Source organism: Hemicordylus capensis, chromosome 3, assembly GCF_027244095.1.
Source record: "Hemicordylus capensis ecotype Gifberg chromosome 3, rHemCap1.1.pri, whole genome shotgun sequence".
NCBI classification, from domain to species: Eukaryota; Metazoa; Chordata; class Lepidosauria; order Squamata; family Cordylidae; genus Hemicordylus; species Hemicordylus capensis.
The window spans coordinates 64,157,309-64,178,255 of NC_069659.1; the positions used below are offsets into that span (position 1 = coordinate 64,157,309).

The 20,947-nt window shown below is 40.4% G+C and overlaps 1 protein-coding gene and 1 long non-coding RNA gene across 12 annotated transcripts in view; one reads left to right on the plus strand and one right to left on the minus strand.

The window, feature by feature from the left end:
• EPHA6 (EPH receptor A6) overlaps window positions 1–20,947 on the plus strand; it is a 750,202-nt gene that overhangs the window by 179,513 nt on the left and 549,742 nt on the right. For 9 of the 11 annotated variants that reach the window (XM_053308761.1, XM_053308767.1, XM_053308762.1 and 6 more), the window contains exon 3: window positions 8,048–8,711. In XM_053308761.1, the coding sequence (XP_053164736.1) occupies window positions 8,048–8,711 (664 nt within the window). Of the gene's footprint in view, window positions 1–8,047; window positions 8,712–11,772; window positions 11,839–20,947 lie in introns of those variants that run through there. The other 2 variants (XM_053308765.1, XM_053308764.1) reach the window with 2 other exon arrangements.
• Window positions 1,553–10,130, minus strand: LOC128350439 (uncharacterized). The gene is made up of 3 exons (XR_008319326.1): window positions 9,950–10,130; window positions 8,099–8,230; window positions 1,553–2,032 (listed from the first exon to the last, which is right to left on the minus strand). It is a non-coding gene; the product is annotated as an uncharacterized LOC128350439 (long non-coding RNA).

The window sequence follows — 20,947 nt, forward strand, 5'->3', positions numbered from 1 at the left end:
CAAGCACAAATTGTACCCTTTGCTAAGTGGGGTACACCCTGGTTTCATTTGAATGGAAGACTACATGTGAGCTCTTTAAAATATTCCCGTTAGGGAATGGGGGCTTTCTGAGAAGAGCACCTGCATACTTGCATGCAGAAGGTTCCAGGTTCCCTCCCTGGTATCTCCAAGATAGGGCTGGAAGAGATTCCTGCCTGCAACCTTGGAGAAGCCACTGCCAGTCTGTGTAGAAGGTACTGAGCTAGATGGACCAATGGTCTGAATCAGTATATGGCAACTGCCTATGTTCCTATGTTCCACTGTGATTGAAATGCTCCCTACTTTGGCGACACCTCCCACCTCAAAGGCTGAATAACTTGGGTGATGTCTCTGAAATTCCCTGACCCCCTTCAGGATTGGCAAGGAAAAGCAGGGATCAGAATCCTTCTGATCTGCTGATCAGATCTGCACAACAGATTTTTGTCCAGATTTCAGCCAATAAAGTATTTGAGGGGAAAGAGTGCTTTGTAAACATTATAGATCTGTTTTTGCTGATAAATATCCTGAAGTGATGTTGTCATTTTTGTGGGAAGGCCAAAAAATAGTCCAGGGAAATGTCGCACATGAGCCTATGGTTTTTGTTATACCAGTCATATTACAGTTTAAATTAACTCTGTTTGTGACCTGTCTTCCATTCTTCTCTGGAGGCCAACATGTTTCACTGTATAATGTGGGTGATTCTCAGTCAATTGTGCTGCTGCAGTCATCTAAGGAACTACAGGCGGTCTTGCAAGAGTGCAAATACTTAACATTTTAAATACTTAAATTAAATACTTAATTTCCAATCTAAATAGTGCTTCTGGAATGCAAGTACATTTCAAGTATTTTTGCTCTTGCACAAAAGTGCAAGATTCTCAGTGGCTCTTTCGATGCCCACAGTAGTGTGGGTGGCTCAGAACTGCCTGTGGAACATGACAGTACACTACCATACATTAAAATGATTATATGATTAGCTATAGTGTTTATATTAGATCATCACTGCCCTGAATGTAATATAAATTATCCAAGTACAATAAATTCAACCCCTGTTTTATTCTTTGAAATTAGGCACCATTTAAATGCAGGGTCCTTGTTTTCCTCCTGAAGAAAGAGGATTTTCACGATTAACTACATTACTTAGAGCAGAATTCAAAGCCGATTTGAAGTTCAAACCAGATATTGATTCAAAGTGAATACTGAAGTAGTTTCAAGGAAACTTTCATATGAGGATGATAGTTTAACCTTTATGAGGAGAAAGAATTGCTTTGTAAAATTTAGCTTTAAAAGTAATTCCCTGCAGCAAGACAATGTACTGTGATTCAGCTGTTCAAATCTAAACTGTTGCAATTGCTGTTTTCTATTCTACTGCTTTACCAATAAATAAATAAATCTTTGTATCATTTTAATCAGACTTTTTGTACTTGCTGCAGATTTTTTTAAATTACATTTCTCATTGAAGCTATAATCATAAATACATTTTTAGCAGTCTTGTTTAATTCAGTTAGGACTTACTTTTTAATAAGCGTATTTAGGATTTGAATGTACATCTGTCCTCAACCAGGTCAATTCCAGAGGAATCCCCTTTGCTTTAAACAGGTCTAAACTAAACTGTCTGCAAATTGCAGTCTAGCACCCTTTTTCTGGGGGAAAATAGTTTAACAGCAATTACTTCAAAGATTCATTATTGCCATTGTGATATCCTGGATGAGATAAGTCAGGCCTGGCCCACCACCAGTGATAAGCCACTGCCCCTAGTCCTAACCCTATGCAGCACATTGATTTCCCCACACACTATCAATCTGCTCTTCTTACATTATCTCTCAACTTGACTCCACCCACCACATCATGCATGCCACACAACACAAACCGATTTAATTTCATCACCCAAGATGCACAGAGCATACTATGCACATTTTTTCTTCTAACCTCCATCTTCCCACCCACACTCTCCCATCTTCTCTTGTCAGCTGCTTCTCTCATTTGTCCAACTCTCTGCCTCTTCAGAAGGGAAGTGCTGTGAAAGGAAGTACAGAGGAATAAGGTGATGAACCATGAAAAGCAGCAGCTACCTGAAGCGGCCATCTCACATTGGTCATTATTGGACTGAACTGGGACTAGTGCAATTTTTTGTGATGGCTGCAATATGTCCAGTGTGGTTATGTGATTCTCCTTCTGCCTTCAGCCATGCCCAAACATCACAAGCACCATTTGCATTTGTGATGCAGAACAGCAGGCTTTCAGCGTTAAAAATGCCACTAGAGGAGTGGCAGCAATAAGCTTCCAGACAATAAAAAACATTTATCGATTCTCAGGAGGAAAAAATGGGACTTGCTTGCAACCCTTTGTATTAATGATAAACTGGTAAAAGGAACCCAGTGATGAAGACTTTTGAGTTGAAATGTGTTTGGTGAAAATCAATTTTATGGCATGTCCTACAAAAACAAAGTGGGTGGCCCACATGTTGTAATTATGAAGAGATTTTTCAATGTCAGTGACTTATATATTGCTAAAAATAGAACTGTATTTTGGATCATTATTGAGCATATCTTCTGCTGATCGATTATATAGATTGCTATATAAATATTAAGTAATGAATATATGTTTTGTATATTGTATCCTTGATTCTCTTTTATGCACATTTACAATATTTTTTAGATTAGATACACATTCTATTTTCTGTTTGTTTTCAGGGATACATCTGCCAACATGTTATCCCTAGTGCATCCAGGTGAATGCCCATATCATGTCAAAGGTTGGGTTGCAGTGTTCCCACAATGCAATGAAATCAGAATGATGCTCAGAGTACCCCATCTGAACAGTGCACAGCAAGTCTTAGTTTATAAATTAGGCTGAGCTAGGCTTTTTGGACACAGAAATTAGGCTGTATTAAGCTTTTTGGAGACACAAAATAAAAAAAATCCCTTGGATAAAATATTTCTATCAACTATATGCAGAAATGCATCCATAGGTTTTCTCCTATAAGGTGCCAATAACTGTATTTGGCCTACTTAGTTTTTAAGATGATCTTTTCCATTGTAATCTATGACAGTCTTCCAGTCTCTAATGAAAAATATAAACAATTACATAACTAGAATCAAAGAGCTTTAAGGACTGTCAACAATCATCTACAGTAGGCCGTCACCAGCAATGAGAGAGGTTATAGTGGCTGACATCTTGTAGTTCTATAAAGATGGAAGAAGCAAAGGGACTGTAATGCACCTGCAATGAAGCCTTGTTGCACAGCCTGCTGAGTGGGGAGCAATTTCCACTGCTCATCCCCTCCCTCCAGAACTTTTACTTCTAGGAATACAGGTGAAACTCGGAAAATTAGAATATCGTGCAAAAGTTCATTAATTTCAGTAATGCAAATTAAAAGGTGAAACTGATATATGAGACAGACGCATTACATGCAAAGCGAGATAAGTCAAGCCTTAATTTGTTATAATTGTGATGATCATGGCATACAGCTCATGAAAACCCCAAATCCACAATCTCAGAAAATTAGAATATTACATGGAACCAAGAAGTCAAGGATTGAAGAATAGAACAATATCGGACCTCTGAAAAGTATAAGCATGCATATGTATTCAGTACTTGGTTTGGGCCCCTTTTGCAGCAATTACTGCCTCAATGCGGCATGGCATGGATGCTATCAGCCTGTGGCACTGATGAGGTATTATAGAAGACCAGGATGCTTCATTAGCGGCCTTCAGCAATTCTGCATTGTTTGGTCTCATGTCTCTCATCCTTCTCTTGGCAATGCCCCATAGATTCTCTATGGGGTCAGGTCAGGCGAGTTTGCTGGCCAATCAAGCACAGTAGACTGTATACTTTTCAGAGGTCCGATATTGTTCTATTCTTCAATCCTTGTCTTCTTGGTTCCATGTAATATTCTAATTTTCTGGGATTGTGGATTTGGGGTTTTCATGAGCTGTATGCCATGATCATCACAATTATAACAAATTAAGGCTTGACTTATCTCACTTTGCATGTAATGCGTCTGTCTCATATATCAGTTTCACCTTTTAATTTGCATTACTGAAATTAATGGACTTTTGCACGATATTCTAATTTTCCGAGTTTCACCTGTATGTCCTTGAGCATTGAGTAGCCTTCAGGGAGATTTCTGGAAGTGAAAAAGTCATTCAGGAGGGAGGAGGCAAGTGGTAAAAACTCCTGCCCCCCTCTATCGCTACTGGGCTGTGCATTGCAGCTCCATGTCTGTCTCTTTGAAATACTGAAGTACTACTTTTGTGTTCATAGCACTACGAGACACAGACAGCAGCCACTGTAACTGAACCATTTCTGAAAAACATTGCCCAACTTTTCTTTTTAAAATAAGCAGCTGTCAGGGGGACTGTTCCTTTGTGTATTCCGTCTTGTATTCACAAGCCTATCCCTCAAACAAAATTCAGGAAAATGATGTAATTTATTAATGCTATCCTGGTGTGTATCAGTGCTAACTGGTGTGTGTGTGTGTGTGTGTGTGTGTGTGTGTGTGTGTGTGTGTGTGTGTGTGTGAACTTTGCCTCCTAAAGGCACAGTTTATATACATATGCTTCATTCATAAGCAACTCTGTATGTATTGGTTATTCAGTATAAAAGGTAACAAAATGGGAAAACAAAAAGTAGCAAATGAAACTTCACTGACTACTTCTTGATGCAGCTCATTCTTTGCTCAATTCCTTTTGCAGTATGAAACTTTTGCTAATAAAGAACCTACAACTTCTGTTCTTCAGTTGAAATCCATTGCTGTTCCCAGTAGCAAAGAAAAAAAAGTGGCATCAGTAAATTTATCACTTTCTTAAATATTTGACGATAGTTTCATCCTCCTTTATCTTCCTTTAGTGTCAGTTTAACACAATATTTTTCCAACATAAATCTTTCACTTTACATTTTATGGGTGTAAACATGTGTTAATCTAAAATCTTGGACACATCTACATTTCTTGGCAAATACAAAGAGAAAATGGCTGTCATGGGTGATTTCAGGAACTGACAAGGCATTCCTTGCTTTACCTAGGAGTTGTCTGAGGTTGAGCTAGCTATTTGTCACAGTTCCAGATGATCACAGAAAAGCAGGCCTTCAATATTTTCCTCATTTCCAAATGTGTTCCCCCTATGTGAATTTGCCTACTATCTCTCTAAGAAGAGTTACATTTGTCCTTCAGAAGTGATTCTGTAGAATAGAGAGTTTTTATTTCCATAGATATTAAGCAAAGTACGTTATCCACTGCTTTCAAACCAAGTCTGCTTTGTAAACCAAATAATATATTTCAGTGTTTTTTGTGTAGCTAACAATACCACACTCTTAAAACTAATCTGCCTAGTTTGATTTAGCAATCATGAAATAGATGTTTCAAGTATATGCAAAAAGAACAACAAATTAGTAGCTGCACTTTTAAGGATTGTGAATAGGGATGTGCATGAATCTATTCATTGCAATTTGATTCAATTCTGATTAAATGAGCCTGATTCAATTCAAGCTCGAATCTGCTGCCCTTGAATCTGGGTAAATTCAATTTGAATTTGATTCAATTTGAATTCAAATAAATTTCATGGCATTTTTGAGGGTTACGGGGCACCAAAGTGGCTTAGGTGGCAGGGCCCCATGGGTGCCAACTGCCACCTAACCCCCAAAGGAATCTCGCAAAGGGATGGAGTTTTAGGAATTTTATTTGTTATGGATTCTCGGTTGTGAAATCTTCACAGTGTGGATCTTGGTTACAAAATAACTTTTTCATAGAGATTCCCTATGAGGAAGCTATTTCACAACCAAGATTCCACACATAAAAAGTCCTAAAAATTCACCCCTGGCAGTGATGGCAGAAGCTTGGAAAGGACAAAATGGAGATCACTGGGGACAAAATGGAGGCTCAAATCACTAAACTGATTTGAGCTCAAATAGATGGTAATTCAGTTTGATCTTGAATCTGGTAAGCATCCTAAAGGGTGATTGGATTCGGGTTCAAATCATTTGAATCCCCCGTATTTGAGTCAAATCAATTTGGCCATGAATCACACATCCCTAATTGTGAACTCCTACTAGCAAAAAATGCACATTGAGTATAACTTGAATAAACTTTGAGTATCTGAACATATAATTTAGAGCTGCTAATTCTGAGTATGTTGGCAGCAGTGAGAGGGGGAAGCAGTATGAAACACATATTGCAGAGAACTACAAGAGTGCAGGACCATATTTGGCTCAGGTTAGCAGGCCTTGACAAGATCAAGAGTTAACAGGGCAGTGCTACATTTTTGTTTAGTTATGGCAATTGTGCGGGCTTTGAGTTAGGGTGAAATCATGCATGAGTTTGTGGGAATCATCTGCTTCATGATAATTCAACCCCTTGAATTAATGGTGAGCTAAATGGATTGCAGGGTAGAACTGTGAGATCAGTGTCCTCCAGACCTATGCTTTGGAACAACTAGGCTTCACTTTTTGAACTAGAATTTACACTGTCATCAGGGTCAGTCATCTGAGGCACTTGCCAAGGGCTAATTAGGATAGGAGTGCACTTTGGCAGCAACACTGGAGACCACCATCTTCCTGTACATATCATTCAATGTCCCCAGCCCTGCAGCACAACAATGGCAGCATTACATTATAGGTTAAAAAAAGACTGTGGCTGCCAATGCATCTGCCCATCCCCCTGCCACCACTAATGGGTCTTGCAAAGGCACTTGGCTGACTTGGCTGTACACACACACACACACACACACACACACACACACACACACAAACATTGCATAGAACACATTATTAGTTTGTTCACAGGACTGGGTGGGGTGGCGGACAGGCGGAGGGAGGCCTTGTTAAACTTACCTTCCCCCCTCAGATGGGCACTTGACCTTGCCGGGAGCGTGGACCACTCTCCCAAACAATCTGCACTGTGTGCGTGCAGCACAGAACTGCGGAGGCTGAGACAATGCATTGCAGCCTTCGGAGATCCCACCACTCAACATTCACGATGCACTGAGGGATTCCCCCAAGAGACAGGTGCTCTAGGTGCCCATGTCTGTGTGCAGCTGGGCTGGAAGCAGCCCATACTCGGACATGAGCAGATAGCCGGGGTTAAGGGAACACGTCCTCCCTTAACCTTGGCTAACAGCTGGGTTGAAAAGCCGGGCTAGGGAGTTCTGCCCTGTCAGGATTGGGCCCAATCCCAGTGGCTCTCATTTGCAGCCTAACCCAGGCTGGACCAGGGTATTAACAAATGAGAATCAAAATTTATTTTGAATGTAAAAATAAAATACTTTGTGCTATTTCTAATGTAAGAGATATTTCCAGAAAGCTAATAATTTTGATTTATTTTCCAATCCTGAATGTATGTACTTGGATGTAAATTTCACTGGTTTAAAAACTAGACTAATAGATTATTCATGGGTGGATCAGTAAGATAGCCCAGTCCTCAGTTGGCTATATTGCTGGGCTATATCAGTTTTTCATGGGAAACCACTTTGATTAAATTGCCCTGAAATGAAAAGAACAATCCTGGAATTTGCCATGGTAGGAAGGAGGCATGAAAACTAATAATCTCCTTGGAATTGTTATCTTGTAATGTTCACAAAGAGGTTGTTTTAGACAAATACCTTCCCATGTGAAACTGTGGTGATACAGCTAATGTCTGTGGAGGGAAGTATGTCATTCCCATTTTATTAATTGCTTCCTACTTACAAATAAATATGTTTATAATAATCATTAATAACTGGACAGAGCTGGATTATGAAAACAACTGTTTTTTAATACACAGCATCAAGTCTGCCTCCAAGATCTTAGGGCAATGCTGTACCTCTTCAAAAATAAATATAATCATTAAGACGACAATTCCTTCTATTCTAGTGGAAATTCTAATCTTCACTATCTTCCTCTGATATTTCTGTTTGTTCCTTGGCAATTCTGGTTTTAAACTAGTACACATTGACAACAAATTTGAACTATTTAAAAAATTAATTTCATTATAGTCTTTGCCTATAATCTGTACATGTATATAAGGGTTGTTTTTTCATGAAATGTCTTTTCTTTCCAGTGGGATGCCATAACAGAAATGGATGAATATAATCGCCCCATTCATACTTACCAGGTATGTAATGTCATGGAACCCAACCAAAACAACTGGCTTCGTTCAAATTGGATCTCCCGTGATGCAGCCCAGAAAATTTATGTGGAAATGAAGTTTACTCTGAGGGATTGCAACAGCATTCCATGGGTACTGGGAACATGCAAAGAAACATTTAACCTCTACTACCTGGAATCAGATGAATCCCATGGAATTAAATTCAAGCCAAATCAATACAGTAAAATTGATACTATTGCAGCTGATGAGAGTTTTACTCAGATGGATTTGGGTGATCGCATCCTGAAACTGAACACAGAAGTTCGTGAGGTGGGACCAATAAACAGGAAAGGATTTTTTCTTGCTTTTCAAGACATTGGTGCATGCATTGCTTTGGTCTCTGTCCGTGTTTACTACAAAAAGTGCCCTTTCACTGTTCGGAACTTGGCTATGTTTCCTGATACTATTCCAAGGGTTGATTCTTCCTCTTTAGTGGAAGTACGAGGCTCCTGTGTGAAAAGTGCTGAGGAACGGGACACTCCAAAATTATATTGTGGAGCAGACGGAGATTGGCTTGTGCCTTTAGGAAGATGTATCTGCAGTGTTGGGTATGAAGAAGTGGATGGCTCCTGCCACGGTAAGACAATTGTTCATTTGCATTCTAAGCAACTTTTGTTTGTAATTAATTACATAGGCTGCAATTCATTTTTTGTTGAACTTACTAGCCATAGACTTTTAAGAGGAGCTGCACTAAACTCCTGATCTAGTTTGCTGTTAAATGCTTCTCAAGGTATATTCAGTTAAGGGCTGTAGTTGACAAAGGATTTGCAAACAACGGGGGAAATAAAGTTGTTAGCATGAGTAAGACACTCATGGGGAAAACTTCATATTTTATTGTCAGTCATGAAGAATAAAGAATTTAAGTTCCTGTATAGATACCAATTAATTAGAAGTGCAATATATATGATGAGTTCAATGGAAAAGAAAGTATTTACTGCTGTGTGCCTACCAAATTTGGAATGACTACATAAGTAGAAACAATATCAACTATAAAGCCAACATATATTATATGTTTAAGTTGGGAGCAATACTCATACCTTAAAAAGAATACTAGTATTTTTTCTTGGAGAAACTAGAGATAATGATGGTACACTCCAGGTACTTGCTAGAGGAAATACACTGCAGTATGTAGATTTCTGCTGCTGAACAGTTTTGCTGGTAATAGTGGTTGCTCTGATTGTACATAAAATAGATTTTTCACTGTGAAACTTAGCAGAATGACAGGAGTATGTGGAAAAGGAAGATAATTATATATTTGTTGTATATTTGTGTGCTGGTTGATATGAATGTTGCCTCTTGCTAATGGTGAGAAGGGAATTAATTTTCTTCTCTAGAAAATACTTGCCGTTTATGGTTAAAGTTATGAAGAGTGAACAAAGGATTTGTATACTTCATTTATTAAAAATGAAGGGTAATTGTTGAAAGTTGTGGTTCATGGGACTTTTGTGTTCATGGAGCTGTGTTGCAGGTCATTGGAAATTTATGTTGTGATGTAGGGTGGATTCAGGAAACTATTTGGGCCTTTTGTTTTTCAATCAGCAAAGGAATATTCAAGCAGAACTAGATTTTCTGAAGAGCTACAATATACAATGGATGATGCTATCACCACACTCCAGCAAGCTAGGTTATTACAACTTGTGAGTAATGGCTGTGGAATCTGTCACACACTGGACCCATTCAAACAATTCCCAGTGCTTAGGAGCTGCAAAAGCAAAGACTCTTTGGATTATGGATAAGTGAATACTCAGATACAGATCCCTCTGATATCTCTATTACCTTTAGAGTCAAATGAAAACAAGATGAGAGGCACACTACCTTTGTGGTCTCCATCTTTTTCACCCATCGTTCTTTGTCTGAGTATACAAAGCCTAAGTTGGATGATGGAACAGTTTACATAGTTTTCATGTACGTAGGAAGGCCACTACACACTTGGAACCCTGGCATTCGAGTCATCATATGAGGAAACCGTAAGTGGATTCTTTTACTACGCTTGGTCTTCAATCTGGAAATGTGTAATATGAATACACTATTACCTTTTTTGGTGTAAGGGTTGCAGAATTCTTTAAAAACTAGAACATAGTCAGGAGCCATGTTACCTTAAGAACAGCTTATTTCAGTCTAATCCTCCCAAGCCCCTACCTCAGATAACGTTCTTTTTGGCCCACCTTTAAGTGAAATATTCTTGATGGGTACTAAAGATGGGACTTGTGCTGTGGTGTCAACCCACCTGTCAGGCTCCTTCTTTCACTGTTTTTAAATGGCAGTTGATCATCTCTTATTTTCACCTGGGTTTTGGATTGTACTTCCATTAGATCTGTGAAAATTCCGTCTGTTTCTAGGTTACTGCTTAAATATATTTTATTTGTATTGTATGTTTTTAAACTGTTTCTGTCATATATTTTTTTAAAACTGGCATTGTATATGAACAAGCTTTGCTGCTTTAATTGTTTTGTGTTGTGAGCTGCCTATTGTATTTATATCCAGCATAAGCGAAATAAATCATGAAAATAAATGAATGGGTTTGCTGTGAATTATGATCTAAATATCCAGTACTGGAAGCGAGTTCTCTTGTCCTGTGATTCTGTGTATGCTCTAAGCCTGTAGATTGGCTTTTTCTGTTTTCTGCAATACATTTGGATTGTATGTGTTCAGGAAGAGGATCAAACCTGCTGCTGAACAAGCAGTGCCTTAGCGGAAGCATAGTAAAATGTAGGAGTACCTGAAAGCATGTTTATTCAAGTATTTTATGTAATTGCTCAGGGAGTGGGAAATGAGTGTTTAAACATTTCATGTTATGACTATTTTAGTGTTTCCTCAGTTTGGCTCGCTGTAGGGATTAGTAGTTTTATAAATTATTCTCAAAGGTGAATGACATTTTCATACATCTGTACATCATTGAATGAACATTTCCGCTTGGCGCCACACTTGATGTGTTCCCAATTCAGCACAATACATTTATGTCCCTACGTGTGTGAATGATTCTGAGGGAAGCTGCAGGATTAAGAGCCCTAACAACAATTATAACAGAGAACAGCTCCTGTCTTCTGATTCACTTGTCAGCTTTCTATATAAGCAATAAATTGCTGTGCTATATCACAGACTTGAAAATCTGCCTGGAAATCTATGAAAAATGTGCACAGCAGCAGAGAACAGGATTAAGTGCTAGGCTGCCTGTGTTCTTTGGCTCTGATGTGGGAAACCAAAAAAGCATCAGCCCAGATTTGCTGTGCCTTGGGAAAGCCGTGTGTGTGTGTGTGTGTGTGTGTGTGGTGTGTGTGTGTGTGTAGGCATGCTGCACAATAAGGTGTATCTCATGTAACCTCAGACTTCTGACCAGGCGCGTAACAACGATAGGGCAAGGGGAGACAGTTGTCTGGGGGCCCCACTGCCTGGAGGGGCCCCCCAGAGGCACCTCACGTGACTCCCCATTGCCCCTGCCCAGCCCCAAGGCCCCTCAGCCACTTGCCCTGTTCGCCGTCTCTCCAGCTTGTTCTCCTGGCCGGCAATCCAGCAGCAGACAGGCTGCAAAGAGCTCCTTTTCTCCCGCCTCTCAGCTGATCGGCGGGTGGGCGGGGCTTCCACGGAGGCCTCCGTGTAGGCCGCAGTGAAGCCTGAACTCCAGTAGGGCCCAAGCCAGCCAGGAAGGAGGAGGCAGCCAGAGAGGCCTCCACTGTTCTCTGCAGCAGAAGACCCCCTGCTGCCAGGTAGAGTGTGAACTCCTTTTTGTGGTTACCTTCCCAACCCCCCCCCACCTGGATATATAGGGATCTGCTTGCCATAGGGCTTTGATATGGGGGGGAGGGACTGAGAAGTCTCTGAATATTTATTTTTAAACAGCTTGGAAAATTTGCTGGCTTAAAAAAAACTATCTAAAAAGTCCTATAAGTGGCTTGTTTCATGGCAGAAAATTACAAAAACTTCTGGAAGAAACAGTATTATATTTATTTTATTCATTCATTTATAAATGCACTTATGTTCAAGTTGTTTTGCAACCCAGAAGGTCTGAGTGAGAACTGTGAAGCATGTCTTCTGCTTTTATTTTATTTTATTTTTCTTGTGTGTGAACTGCTCCCCAATAACTTGCAGGGACTTCAGGGTAAATCTGGCCAACATGTGAATGCAGCACCTCTATTCCAGAGGAGATGTGTGTTAAAGGGCTTTAAAAGCCTCCTGTGAAAAACCTCCTGGAATCAAACTTGACTGAATTTGTTCAGAATTCTGAGAAAACAAACATAGGTTCACCCTGCATGGTTGAAAGTCTCCTTTGCTAATCTGCAGCGAGGGGCCCATTTTAATCATTCATCTTTCTAGTGTGTTCTAGGCATTAAAAGTAAAACAAATGTATAGTACTCAATGTATATCACTGTATATTGTGACGTGTGCGTGTGTGTATTCAGTGAAATGTATTTCCAGACAGCATACTTATTTTGGAATATCAGACTTAAATCCTTGGGGGCCTGGGGTGTGCGGAGGCCCTGGACTTTGAGTGGGGGGGCCCCATTTTAAAATCTTGTCTCTGGGCCCACTCCAACCTTGCTACGCCCCTGCTTCTGACACTATTCAGAAGCCACAATGCTACAGGTCTGATGCCATTAAAAGATGGTGGCTGACATCCAGACTATGTTGCACACACTGTATTATGTTTTGTGTGAGCAATCTCCTCTTCCCCCTGCAGCCCACTGTGCTTCACAAAAATATGTCCCTGAGGATTGTTAGAGTGAGTTTGTTTTGAATAAAGAGAAGAGAGTCTGTTTTTGAACAGTTGTCTTTATGCACAAATTCTATATTGGCATATATAAATGTATTGCTACAATAGTTTGAGATGATAATATATTTGGATCCTAATATTTGCTATTAGGATGTTTGCTATTAGGATATTTGCTATTAGCAAATAAATTTTGAACAATGCAGCATAAGAGATTTGCTGCATCATAAACCCAAACATGTATGACTGGGATGCAAGTGCTTTCCTTTTCTGGATATTCATAAAAATGGCATGATGTACCACATAGCTCAGATAAGTGGAAATGCAAAAATCAGTCTTACGTTCTGAAAATACCTATACCACCCATTTCACTCTAGCTGAAATGCTCAAATGAGTTGAGACATTATATGAATGTATAATATGCCATCATGATTTTGTGTAAATTGGTTTAAAAAGCAAATCTTTGATGTTGCAATTTTGTTTCCATTCACCCTGTAAGAAACAAAATGATTAATTAAAGACCATTTTTCATGTCATTTTTCCTGACAGAGGAACAGGAATCCTCAAGTTACTCCTTTATCTCAAGTGATCCAATATTAATTATGCATATAAGAGCATCTCATCAGAAGTATATTTGTTGAAGATATATATTAATTTTTCCCTTAAAGTTTTTGGACCTCTGACTTGGAATGGTATTCTTGTTTTGCAAAATTTGATGCAGGAAGTAGCATAAAAATCTATAATACCTATAAAAGTCATAACATAATTTTGATGGTCTGATATATCAATCATCCCTACCTAAGTACTGTTTGTCACTAATTCAGTTCCTGGTAGCTAAAGGCAGTTTTTATGGTTCACTAATAAAATAAATGAATATTTTATTTTAGTGTTGAGTAGTGAAGTACAATCCTGTTTTGCAAATCACTTGCTGTTATGGTGGTTGTAGCTACATTTCATTTAATGATCTCAAGAAAATGTGTGCAGATTGCTAAGTCAATGAGAGCATTCCAGCAGTTATAAACAAAGTAAGTTCAAATCCTTTGAACTTGTTTTGTCCAAACATTGGAAAATATCCTGAACAAAACTTCCATGAATGGTGCTTGTTATGCATGTGCAAGGGAAGGTAAATTTCTCGGGTCTTCTTTCCCTCTATAGCCCATGGAAATATGTCTTTGAGGTCTGCAGCTCTCAGGGATATTTTGTGGGGGACATGGGAGGCTGCAGAGTAAAGGGAAGTTCTGTGATCACCCCCGCCCCCTTGCATGAGCAGAATTTCTTCTATTTGTGGAAGTCTTCATCTGAATGTTGGCTAGCATTTGTAAACTATTTGCAAAATTCAGGAGTCTGTGTTCTATCAAATAGAATGTCATAGATTTTTGAAAAAAATTACAGTCTCTTTTCAGAACTCATCACCAGGACTTTTTTGAACTCTCCTTACCTGCTAAAGTAAATATCTGTGACATCCTGTCTAAGGAAGAATTAGAGCTACAGTAGTGCACCAGTGTAGCACCACTGCTTTGAAATCTAGACTAATGCTTCACTGGTGCTTACATAGTTGATTTGATTTGGCCTTGATTTTGAGAATTGAACCCGAATCAATTTGACCTGTGTGGGGTGGGTGGGAAGAGGAGAACCTCTGAATTACTATACTAAAAGGGGGGGGCAGTGCTGGGGTGCACTGAAAGTAAATAATGAATTACTGTCCTTTGCAGAGCCTGCAGCGTTGACCATGACCTCCGACCAGCAGTCACCAAACTCATGCAGCCACTGGCCGCTCCTGCGAAGAGATGCCCACCCCGATCATTTTTTTAACCCTCTCCACTACTCTGGCAGGAGCGGAGACTTATGGCTGGCTGTGGCTGCTGGGGAGGTGGTGATCAGACCCACCACCTGTCCCCACCAATGCAGAGTAGGCAGCAGGCAGCAGGGAGGCAGCGATGGGACCGCCATCCCAACCTGTAGCTGGTCTGGCCAGCACTAGCCTCCTTTAAATCTCCTATGCATAGGTGTGGGTAGGGCATTTAATGGGAAAGCCCTGTGTTCTTTTAATAGAACACTGGTGCTTTAGCGCAAAAGGTCCATGTGCACCCCTAGTCCTTAAAAGCATAAGAACAGCCCTGCTGAATCAGGCCCAAGGCCCATCTAGTCCAGCATCCTGTTTCACATAGTGGCCCACCAGATGCCTCTGGAAGACTACAGGCAGGAGTTGAGGGCATGCCTTCCCTCATGCTGTTACTCCCCTGCAACTGGTACTCAGAGGTATCCTGCCTCGGAGGCTGGAGGTCGCCTATAGCCCTCCAAATAGTAGCCAATGATAGACGTCTCCTCCATGAAGTTATCCAAACACCTTTTAAAGACATCCAGGTTGTTGGCTGTCACCACATCTTGTGGCAGAGAATTCCACAAGTTGATTATGTGTTGTGTGAAAAAGTACCTAAGTTTCCTGGTTCTAAGTTTCCTGGCAATCAATTTCATGGGATGACCCCTGGTTCTAGTGTTATGGGAGAGGGAAAAGAATTTATCTCTATCCACATCATGCATGATTTTATAGACCTCTATCATGTCTCCTCACAGTCATCTTTTTTCCTAACTGTATCACCCCAGATGTTGTAGCCTTGTCTCATAAGAAATGTGCTCTTGGCCCCTGACCATCTTGGTTGCCCTCTTCTGTACCTTTTCCAGTTCTACAGTGTCCTTATTTAGGTGTGGTAACCAGAATTGTACTCAGTACTCCAAGTGTGGCTGCACCATAGTTTTGTATAAGGGCATTATAATAACAATAACAATCCCAGCACCAACGTCTCATCCACACATTGAAACCCCTCAGCTCTGCCTATCTCACAGTATCTGCACATGGAACAGGTAAACATTTCTGAGAATGCTACCTTGGGGGTCTTAAACTTCAATACTCAATCTATCAGCCTAAATTTGGCTTCCAGGACCTCCTGGCTACATTTCTCTACATCGTTGGTGCCGATGTGCACCACAACAGCTGTCACCTCCCCAGCACTGCCTAACAGTCTATCTAGACACTGCATCATGGCTGCAAACTTCTCACCAGGCAGGCAAGTCACCGTATGGTCGACATACGGGTCACAAACCCATCTCTTTATACCTCTAATTATTGAATCGCCCGCTACAAGGAGGTCCCCACTCTCTGGAGGAGTATCCACTGTGCAAGAGGATATGGGCTCATCTTCCACGGAAGGGGTCCCTTCTAAAGGAGCATTTCCCTCTTCCTCAGACCAATGCCCTCCTTCCCTGAGACCTTCATTCTCCCTGACAGCAGAGGAGCTTTTAGCCCTGGAGTGGGATGCGTCTACCACATCCTTGAGGTTTTCATCCGCATGCCTCTCTTTCTGTCTTAGCTTCTCCAGATCTGCCACCTTGATCTCGAGGAAATAAACTTTGTCTCTGAGATCCAGGAGCTCCTTGCACCGAGTACACACCTATGACTTCTGCCCATGGAGCAAATAGTCATACATGTGACACTCTGTGCAATACACTGGGAAGTGCCCCCTCCTCCGTTGACTTTCTATCTTCATAAGTGTTGTGTTGTTGTTTTTTGACAGTTTACCATATTTAGAGATAGTTTATTAGAAGGATAGGTTTCAGCTGCATTGGTCAGCTATTTAACTGTCCAAACTGCCTTTCTCAAGAATCAGTATTTGTATGAGGAAGGGATTTGTACTTACCTTCTTATCTCCATGGGCTCCTTCTGATCACAGAGACTTGTTCCAGGCTCACCTATACACTTCCCACTAAACTCCCACAAAACTCAAATGCCCTGTTTGCTATCCCTGTTGGCTATGTGCTGTGCTCTCAGTACTTCACCTTTTATGTAGAGAGTAGGCTTCAAACAGGGACACAGGATGTGGCTCAAAGGAATTTGAGGCCTCCCACAGCCCTAGCTGACTCCACCCCCTCCAGGCAGGGAGAAACAAAGACTGGATGCCACAGGAGTTTGCTAGCCCTGACAAAGGCTAGCCCTGGCAAATAATAAACACAGAGACTAGGACTTATCCCTTAAAGAGAAACCAGCCCCTCAAAATCTCCCCTCCTCCTGTTAGTTAGTTTGAAGGGGGGAAAGGCTTGATGTTCTGTTTAGAAAAGCTTCCTCACCTCCTGAAGATGCTTCTACTCTTCCCAGAGTAGGCTTCAGACTGAGACACAGAATCCATGGCTTTGATCTACAGGTCAAGAAATTTTGTTGAAAAGGATCAAAGTCAAATGTTCTAAGTTCAAGATCAGCTAGACCTGAGTAGGGATGCACAAAATGATTCAAGCTCTCAACAGCCATTTCAAATGTTTCATGCTCAAAACAAAACTCAACCTTTTGGGGAAATTTTTTTTAAAAAGTTAAATATTGGCTACTTGCCCATTTTGTTTGTGGATTGAGTGGTAAGTAGCATCCATCATACCCTACCACCCAACCCACTTTGGTTTCCTTAGGAGCTACCCATGGGGAAAAATGGGGTGTTTCAAGTTCCCCATTATTCCCTATGGCTGAAACACTCAAAACGGACTCAAAATGTTTTGAGTGTGTTGATGAATTGTTTCAAGCTCAAAACAAAATGCAAAATCCATTTCTTGCACACCTCTACTATGAAACAAAATATCAACATGACCTCTCATCATCAGAACTTGCAGTAATTTCTATTTGAGCTATCGAGCTACTCCAATTTTACAAAATGTGTTAATTAACTTATAATTCGCTTCTTTGCCTGAAGTTCTAAGAAAAAAGATACCTAAATTAGAATTAACATCCAGAGTAGAATAATGTTTTAAAATGTTCAGCCTTCATATATGGCAATATGAAGCACCTTAATTTTTGTGTGTGTGAGGATATGCATTTAGAAAACTGATAGTTCTATTGTGCAGTACCCAAAGATCCAAAATTGTTTCTTTTGCACATTCTCAACGCAGGTAGTCTATTGTCCTTTCATAAGGTTTTCCTGTGTAGATTTATTTTAGCAGCCAAAGTTGGGTGCCCAAATAGAAAAGCTTGTCCTACGAAGACTGAGGAAATTATTACTATGACCAAACTTCATTCTCATATTTATCTCTCATTCTTATATTTATCAGAAATGCTCACATTCTCAGAAATTCTCAGACCATGGATGTCTTCCGTATTGCCTGCTATCCCTTCTTTTTCTATATTGAAATGGCTGGAAAGTGTGGGCAGGGTAAGAATTCAATTATCACCTCTCACTCATCCATGTACCCAGGGGTGGATTACGAATGAGGCAAGGGTAAGTGATGGCCTCCAGCAGTCTCTATGTCCTGGGACAGTCCATTATGGGCATCCTACCTTGCTCTCCATTACTTGGGCTTGTTGCCTCACCTGCCATGCTGTACCCTGCCCATAGGCGTAACTATAGGGGGGCAGTGGGGGCACGTGCCCCGGGTGCCACTTGGCAGGGGGTGCCAAAAAGTGCCCCCGCCAATTTGCCGGAAAATTTTTTTTTTTTTTAAATTTTTTTTTTTTTGTTCAGAGCAGTCCCCCTCCCCCGGTCCCGCCCCCCCCCCCCATTGGCATTGCTCATCCAGCACTGGGCGCTGCGGCATCTTCATAGTCCAAGTCTCTGACTCTCACTCCCCGGCGCGCCCCGCCGCCCCGCCACCAGTCGCGCATGCGTCGAGAGGAGGACACGCACCAGAGCAAACTTCCTGAACAACTCCCTCTTCTGAACAACTTCCTGAACGCCCGAACCAGTTCCCCTTTTTGCTCATTCAAGTCCTTCCTCCCCTATAATCTAACCACGTTTTAACTGAAAAGGTTCAGGGAGGGGGAGATGGGGGGATGTGGAACCTTGGGTTCCACATCCCCCCATCTCTCCCTTCATAGACTTTTTCACTATGTAATGCAAGCTAATTTAATTATATGTCATCATCAAAATGGATTAGCTGTTTCAGCCCATCAGGAAAGTCTAAACCTCCACCAATTTAATTAACCAGACTGAAAATCAGATGAACAGAGAATGTTTTAATGGAAGGTGGTATATAAATTTAACAATAAGTAAAACTATCATTAGGAGCAATTAGCGATTACTTAAACATTGGTGCTGCCAAGCAATTTGTAAATAAAACTAGAAGCCCTTTGAAAATAAGCTGGAATTAATTGTAGGTTGGGCAGGGGGTGAAAGTATATACTTCTAAACATTTATTGTTAAATTTATATACCACCTTTCATTAAAAACAACCCCAAAGTGGTTTGGTTTTAGTCATGGATTTTAATTTTAATTGCTCTTTTTGTCTATGTGATGAAGATTAGTTAAATCTGAGTGGTCTTAGGCAACCAATGTTGCATCTGAAATGCCATTTCATTTTTTATTGTCATAAATACTCTCCAACCAATTTAAATAGCAAAGGTGTATATTATTGCTTTATTCAATTGCAGGGAATCTCAAAAAAGCAGGATTTGCAACTAAGGCAGTGCACATCTTCTCTAAAATGGCCCTTTTATAGTTTTTCTAACTTTGAAATCATAACATAAAACAAAGCATAAATGCATAAATGCTTCCCCCTCCATTTGAAACCTTTTCTGGTGTAAATAGCGCGCGGTTTTGGAAAAGGGGAGTCTCTTTAACAGCCGGAGAATAAGGAGTCTTTAGCACTATCACCCTAGTCCCTCGAATTACTTTGGAGTCCTTGGTTTTCGTTTTGTTAAAATACAGTCACTCACAAGGGAAAGTCAGGAACAGAACCAGGGCGTGAGGGAGGGGCATCATAATCATAATAATCATCATTGCATCATAATTCTGATGTTTGAGATACAAGCCAACTTCACAGGGTTGTTGTGAGGAAAAACCTAAGTATGTAGTACATTTTGAAATTTTTGGTAATTTTTGTAATTTTTTAAATTTTTAAAATAAAAGTTTTCTGAAACGTGTGTCAGTCAGATGTATGTTGGGGGGGCGGCGGGGGGGGATGCGGCGGGGGGGGCGCAATTTCAGTGCTTGCCCCGGGCACCATTTTCCCTAGTTACACCTCTGACCCTGCCTTGCCACTCAGCGTTCCCTTCTGCTGCCACCTGTCGCTAGTGCAGTGCTAGACAGCTGGATGGTGGGTCTTTTTCTCATTTGCTTTCTCACTCTTTTGTAGAGCGAGAGAAAAGCTCTATACTGTGCAGAGATCAGCACACTGAAGAGCTATGCTGCACAGTGTTAAGTATACTGCACACAGTATACAGATTTTATTTCAACTCTAGCTTGAGCTATGGGCTTTGGAATTTAGGCACTCTGCAAGATAAGTACAGTAGTTATTTTTAAACAACAGTGCACTACATTTATATGCAAATGTCAGATGCCTGATAACACTGATGTTTGAAACAGATCTATAAAGCCTTGTGACAAGTTTGCTTCACACACTAACCATTTAAATTCAGTACATTTATATGCACAGCGTATAATAGCTACTACATATGTATAAAATCAACAGCTCACCCTAATAGGAAATTATCAAGGTCATAGCATCTACTTCTTTAGTGCCATCCTCATAAAAATTCAGACCCAAAGAAACATTTTAATAGCTTTGCATTTGGTGAAAAGAGGCACTGCAATATCAATATGTACATAGATTTTAATAATCTACTTAATACAGATCTGTATGAAGACAGAAAAAAACCCACCCATAATCTTATATTTTAAAATATCACTCACTATCACCTTGTGTGTGTGTTTACATGTTAAACTCAACGTGACATTTTGCTAATAATTTATACCGAATATGGATCTGTTTCTATAACTTCCTGTGAGTAGAATCTGGTGAAAATGACTGATTGTGACTCATGGTGTTTTGTTTTGGTGATATGGACCAATAAAAATGTTGCACTGATGGATGTCAATGCCCTTGTGCTGATAATCTCATGAGATATACATCGTCAGATAGTCAAAGATGTTAGGCAAGAAAGGTATGTTTGATGAAGATATTGGGACATTTTCTCAATGCCTCTATTAGTTTATGGCAGCATGGAGAAAATGCCTCAGTTCCTACGCTGGACTTAATTCAGGTGGTCTAGTAACTTGGCTTCAAAGCTAATCAATGTTCATACCTTCAATTTAACTGCAAGTGTCACTATAAGAAACTATTAACATTGCTATCTTATC